This window comes from Mesitornis unicolor, unplaced genomic scaffold, assembly GCF_000695765.1.
Source record: "Mesitornis unicolor isolate BGI_N332 unplaced genomic scaffold, ASM69576v1 scaffold10143, whole genome shotgun sequence".
NCBI lineage: Eukaryota > Metazoa > Chordata > Aves > Mesitornithiformes > Mesitornithidae > Mesitornis > Mesitornis unicolor.
In genome coordinates, this window is record NW_010172595.1 from 25927 (window position 1) to 31186 (window position 5260).

Here is a 5260-nt window from a genome sequence, read left to right on the forward strand (position 1 = left end):
AAAAGGAATAAAATTCCTGCAACATCCTGTTTATCTTTGAAAGAAAGATCACTTACTGTTACAAGACCATGTAAATGGTGATACCACTTTATTACTTTGTGCAGGAGCAGAATCCTGTAGCCATGTCCAAGACAGCTCCCCATGCAGAGAAGTATTCCTTGTAGGTTCTGGTTTTGAAGCACCAACCTCTTTATGCATTGTTATATAATGTTATACCCTGCTCCAGAGGAAAGGAATACAAAATCATTTACAGAGCACAGTGCAGTGTAGGAAGAAAAAAAGAAAAGAAAAAAAGAGGGGAAAAAACCAACAAACCACATTCTGAAGCATACTGGCTTTTAAGGTGATCATCCTGTTACCACCATAGTGTTTCTGCTTTAGTTTCATCTGTGGAGTTAGACTGCCTAAAATGACAAACCTTGGCATTTTGTAACAAAAAAATCACAATTACTGATCATAAAGAGAAAGTTGCCACTGACTCACCCAGTGCAATTCATATTGACTGAACATCTGTCTTAGCTCCAGCATGCTCAGATTGTCCTCGTCAAAACAGTCATTTTTCACATGGAAGCACTCCATAAACAGCATTCAACCTAAATCTTTTGAAAAACCTGGTTTATTGTTCAGCGGAGTTTCCTAAGGAAACCACATTTATACAGTTACAATGACTCTGCTACTATTCACCCTTTGCTATCACCTCAAAAAATTTTTTGGTTCCGTTTTGGCAGGGCCAGATAGCTAGGCACCTCAGCTGCAAAGCATTTTAGAGGAGGAGAAGGGATTTCTTGCTCTGCTGAAATGTTCCAAATAGGAATTAAATACAGTGACCCAACTTTGACTGCTGTTAGACACAAACTCACATGGGACAGATGCTTTATGGCCCTCTCAACCATAATATAAGTGACAGTTCACTAGGAGGCACAAAGGAACTCATATGTAGTGATTACATGACTGCTTTTCATTTCATGCAACATGTCTTAGGTGGGTGGAAGAGTAGTCTAACTTTTATGACAGAGATGGGCTAAAAGGCATGTGAGTTCAGTGTTTCATCCTTTGCACCTCTGTAGAATACCTTTTCCCAGAACAAACCTACTGCTGGTTGCCCATTTGGTCAGGGTAAGTATTAGATCCTTAGGCAAGCACGTGCAAGACAGTAAAATTAATTTACTTTCTGTCTCAAGTGACGCTGCGATTTTTTGTTGCCTTTTACCACTGCCTTTTCCAAACTTTACTGAGCAAAATATAAGTAGAGCTTTGAGAGATTTCCATGAGCTGTTACACTGACCTCAAATTGCTGTATTAAGTGGCACAAAATTACGGAGACCATACTGGTGAGATAATCTATGATTAATGACATTGAGAACACTGAACAAGATGTGGCTGGTTAATAAATGTCATGTCTGTGGTCTTCCTCATTCCTTATTCTTTTCCTCATAACCGGGTTCATTGGTTGAACTAACTGGCTTGAATTAATGTAACTTTAATCCAGACCTCATATCATAAACAAATTATTGCAAAGTGGTAACTTGGTGTCCAAAACAAACACACAATTTATCTGCAACAATAGTAAGAGTAGCCATAAGCCTGAAAGAAGAATTGCCTAGGGTAGAGGATAGTGACATTGCCTTAATATAGTGTACTGTAGTGTTTTCAAGTGAAGTAAGTATGAATTACAGTAATAGATCATAATATCAGTGTTTCACAAACAGGCACACATTATTTAAATACAAGTTTTTGTTAGAACTGTGTTGAAATCCAAAACATATACTTTTGTCTTTTGACTCATTGCCAGCACCTGAAAAAAACCTAGACTTGTACTTTGTCTCCATTATACACCAGAAAGTATTTAGCATTGTTATTGTAAGGTTATTTTAGGTCAAGTTCTTGTTTTAATAGAAAAATAAAATAGGAAAAGGAAGAGTTCAGAGACAACCACAGATGATATCTTTGTATAACTTCTATTTTTCAGTCAAGAAATCTGTGAAGAAAAAAATATGCTCTGTTTTAGGTACTGTGACTTGTGGTTTAATGCTTTATTTCTGTTAAACTTACTTTAATCAAAGAGAGACTATTTCTGTTCTTTTTTCTTTAAGATTTATCATAAGCATGCAGGCTCTGATCTAATGCATAAATAGATGTGATATGAAGTGTAGATATATCCCCACTGGCCTCAGAGAGTGACTCTAGGAGTTTGCAACTTGAAGGAAGTATGTTCTCATTTTCAAGATCAGAGTCACAGTGCAACATAAGTAGACAAATCTCTCTCAGGCTTATTGCAGTAGTGAATAAGGTGAGAAACAGTGCTGAGTAAGAAGATGGTGAATTTGATCAACACCTGATTCTGGATAGCCACCTTGAACTGGCAGCATGCAGTAGGTCATAATAAGCCGATTTAAGTAGAGAAAAATATTACTGTATTTTCAAAATAAAATTTAAAAAGTACTACTCAAGATTAGAATGCAACTACAACTAGGCAATATGTTAAAAATATTCATGAGTATCTGTTGCAATAGAATCATTTATCTTCAGCAGCATTCATTATTATTTATCTTGTGTGAAGAATAGTCCAATTCAAAGTAGTTGCAAGAACATATGTAGACGTTAAAAGATATGTATTGTAGGAATTAAATGTCCCATTGAAAAATGGCAGTCTAAATGGACACAGATTTATACTCCAGGTTAATATAAATGATCATGTTATATTAATGCCAACTTCTTTCATTTCTTTAGTTGTTACAGACCACCGTGTACGGTCCGAACAAAACGCTGTGATGCTGGATTTTATTTTAGTGAAGAAGTGTGCCGCTGTGTACCCACATATTGGAAAAGACCACTTATGAATTAGTGAAGAGAGCACTACGTATTGCTTTGGTGTACATTTTTCCATTTGAACAGAAGAACAACAAGAAACTTTGCTTATATTTCGAATTAAATGTTCACCAGAGACCCTGTGGGTCTTTCAGAGACAGTTGTGTTGTGCTTTTCTCAGGATGTGGAAAGCAAATGTAGAAAATAACTGGGGTTCATGTTTTGTAAAGAACTCAGTAAGGACTTATTTTCTGCCAATGACGAAACAGCCTAGGTTCTCCCTCTTGTGATTTTTTTTTTAAAGAGATAATGACTATATAATTTATTTCCACTAAAACCATTGTGCAGCATTTCTGTTTATAGCAGTAACAATTGTTAAAGCTCACTGTGATCAATATTTTTATATCATGCAAAGTATGTTTAAAATAAAATTGAAATTGTATTATATAATGGTGAGAATGTTTTATCATCTGCCTATAGAAAGGAACTACAATTCAGCTTTATTACCAGAGTTCTTAAAAGGGGAGGAAACAGTTAAGAGGAAACTCTTTTATGAAAGGAAGACTACAGACATTTTCTCATACCTGTTGTATATATCATTTGAAATAGAAAAAGTTATATTTAGTGTTTCTTGATCCAGGATATTTCTGTCTCTAGACTGAAACTAGGAAAGCAAGTACCATTAATAACTAGTGAAAACATTGGAGAACCTGTACATTGCCCAAGGATAAGGACTATGTTCAAAGGACTACAGCAACTGCTTGCATTCACCTTTTATTTCATGTTAGCATTCCTAAAGAGTAATATAAATATAATAATAAAAATCTAAAATAATGTCTATTGAAGGTTGAAAATGGAAATGCCAACTATGCTTTTTATTTATTATTACAGGCTATATTGTAAAATTTACAAGTAAATAATTCAGAATGCTTCAACTGGCTTTTTCATGCAGTCAGTCAGATATCTTGATCAATAATGCACATGTGTGCAAAAATACATGGCAAGAAAAACGTACAATTTATATTCCAAGGGGGACATGAAAGGACTCCCACCAGTCTGGAATGGATTGACATAATCTTTACATAAAAATCTGTCAGGACTTCTCTTTATTAAAGAGAATGTGAAATCAAACATCTACAACTCTAAAAAGAGGTAAGATTTTTAACTTGCATGGGAATAACAATGTGCATAGAACAATCTATTCAAACTTAAAATATTTCAGAAGTTGGAAGGATGCTGTTAAATTATAGAAACTGTTGGTTGCGGAAGTGGAACAAGCAAAGCTGCAAAGGAAGATATTCCTAACAGAACTGGGCAGATCTGCAAAAATAATTTTAGATGTCATTAGTTCTAAGCAGCTGGTTTTTAAAGATACATTAATGAAATAGTATTATTTCTGATTATTTCCTATAAAGTTGGTGGTGGGGGGGTTGGTTTTCTAGATTCTTGCATACTTGGATATCAGTGTTCCTAAAACTAAGTGAAAACTACTTTTAATTACTCAGTCCTCATTGTGGGTGGAGACAGTCTAACAAGTAGGCAGGATTAGAGGCAATTTGAGAGTTCACCCTTTCCCCTGTGCACCTAGTGTCCTCAGTGCTTGGAGGCCAGCTATCTCTTATCCAAATAGGATAAGAGGATGAAGTTTAAGCATACAGATACTGAGGAATGTCTTTATTACTATATTGCCTCAGCAATCAAATACTGGTAGAACTGTGGATGACAATTTTACATTGAAATAGAACTTAATGTTAGTACAATAGACAATTCCCGTCGGCTGTATTAGTAGTTATGGAAATCAACAGTGTCTAAACTGGCAATGTGAATCTAGTATCAAGAGATTAATAGTCAAAACTTCATTCAGTATTACTTGAGATCCAGGCACCCACTTCTGTATGTCAGCTGCTTGAAGGAAGCATAAGATATCTTAAGAAATCAGTTAAAGAGAAAACTTTAATGAGGACTTGAGAAAACAAGCTGTAGGTCTGTAGGTAAAGCTCTCAAAATAGGCTTTTTCTTTTTTATCCAAGACAAATACACAAGAGAGGCAGTGGGGGAAGAACAAAACAAATCTGAAACCAGGAATAGAGGCTATGTAACCCAGGATCTAACAGATAAAATATATACTTGTGGTTAAAAAAACAAGAAAGCCGAAGTCAGAGCAAAACTGCATTTCAACAAGTAATTCTATGTAGATTATTGAAAGTCCATGTTACAATACTGTGCAAATAGAAAAATATTAAACTGAGCAATGCTCACTTTACATGTCTAAGCTATTTGAAAGGAGTTCATTAAAACAGTGCTAATACAACTATTCTGGCTAAGCAGGTACTTGGATTTCTACTGAGCATGTGACATTCCAAGATCATAAAACCCATCAGAGTAGGGAAGGGAAGGCAGAGAGTTTGAAAACAAGAGCAGTTGAACAGGAATCTCCAACTTGATTACAAAC

At 35.3% G+C, this 5260-nt stretch overlaps 1 protein-coding gene across 1 annotated transcript in view; it reads left to right on the forward strand.

Moving 5' to 3' along the window:
* Window positions 1-3267, forward strand: part of VEGFC (vascular endothelial growth factor C) — a gene marked incomplete at its 5' end in the record, with an annotated part of 22399 nt that extends 19132 nt beyond the window's left edge. Inside the window, 1 exon segment of the mRNA XM_010180445.1 lies at window positions 2731-3267. Coding sequence (XP_010178747.1) covers window positions 2731-2845 — 115 coding nt within the window.
* Window positions 3268-5260: the final 1993 nt, after the last annotated feature.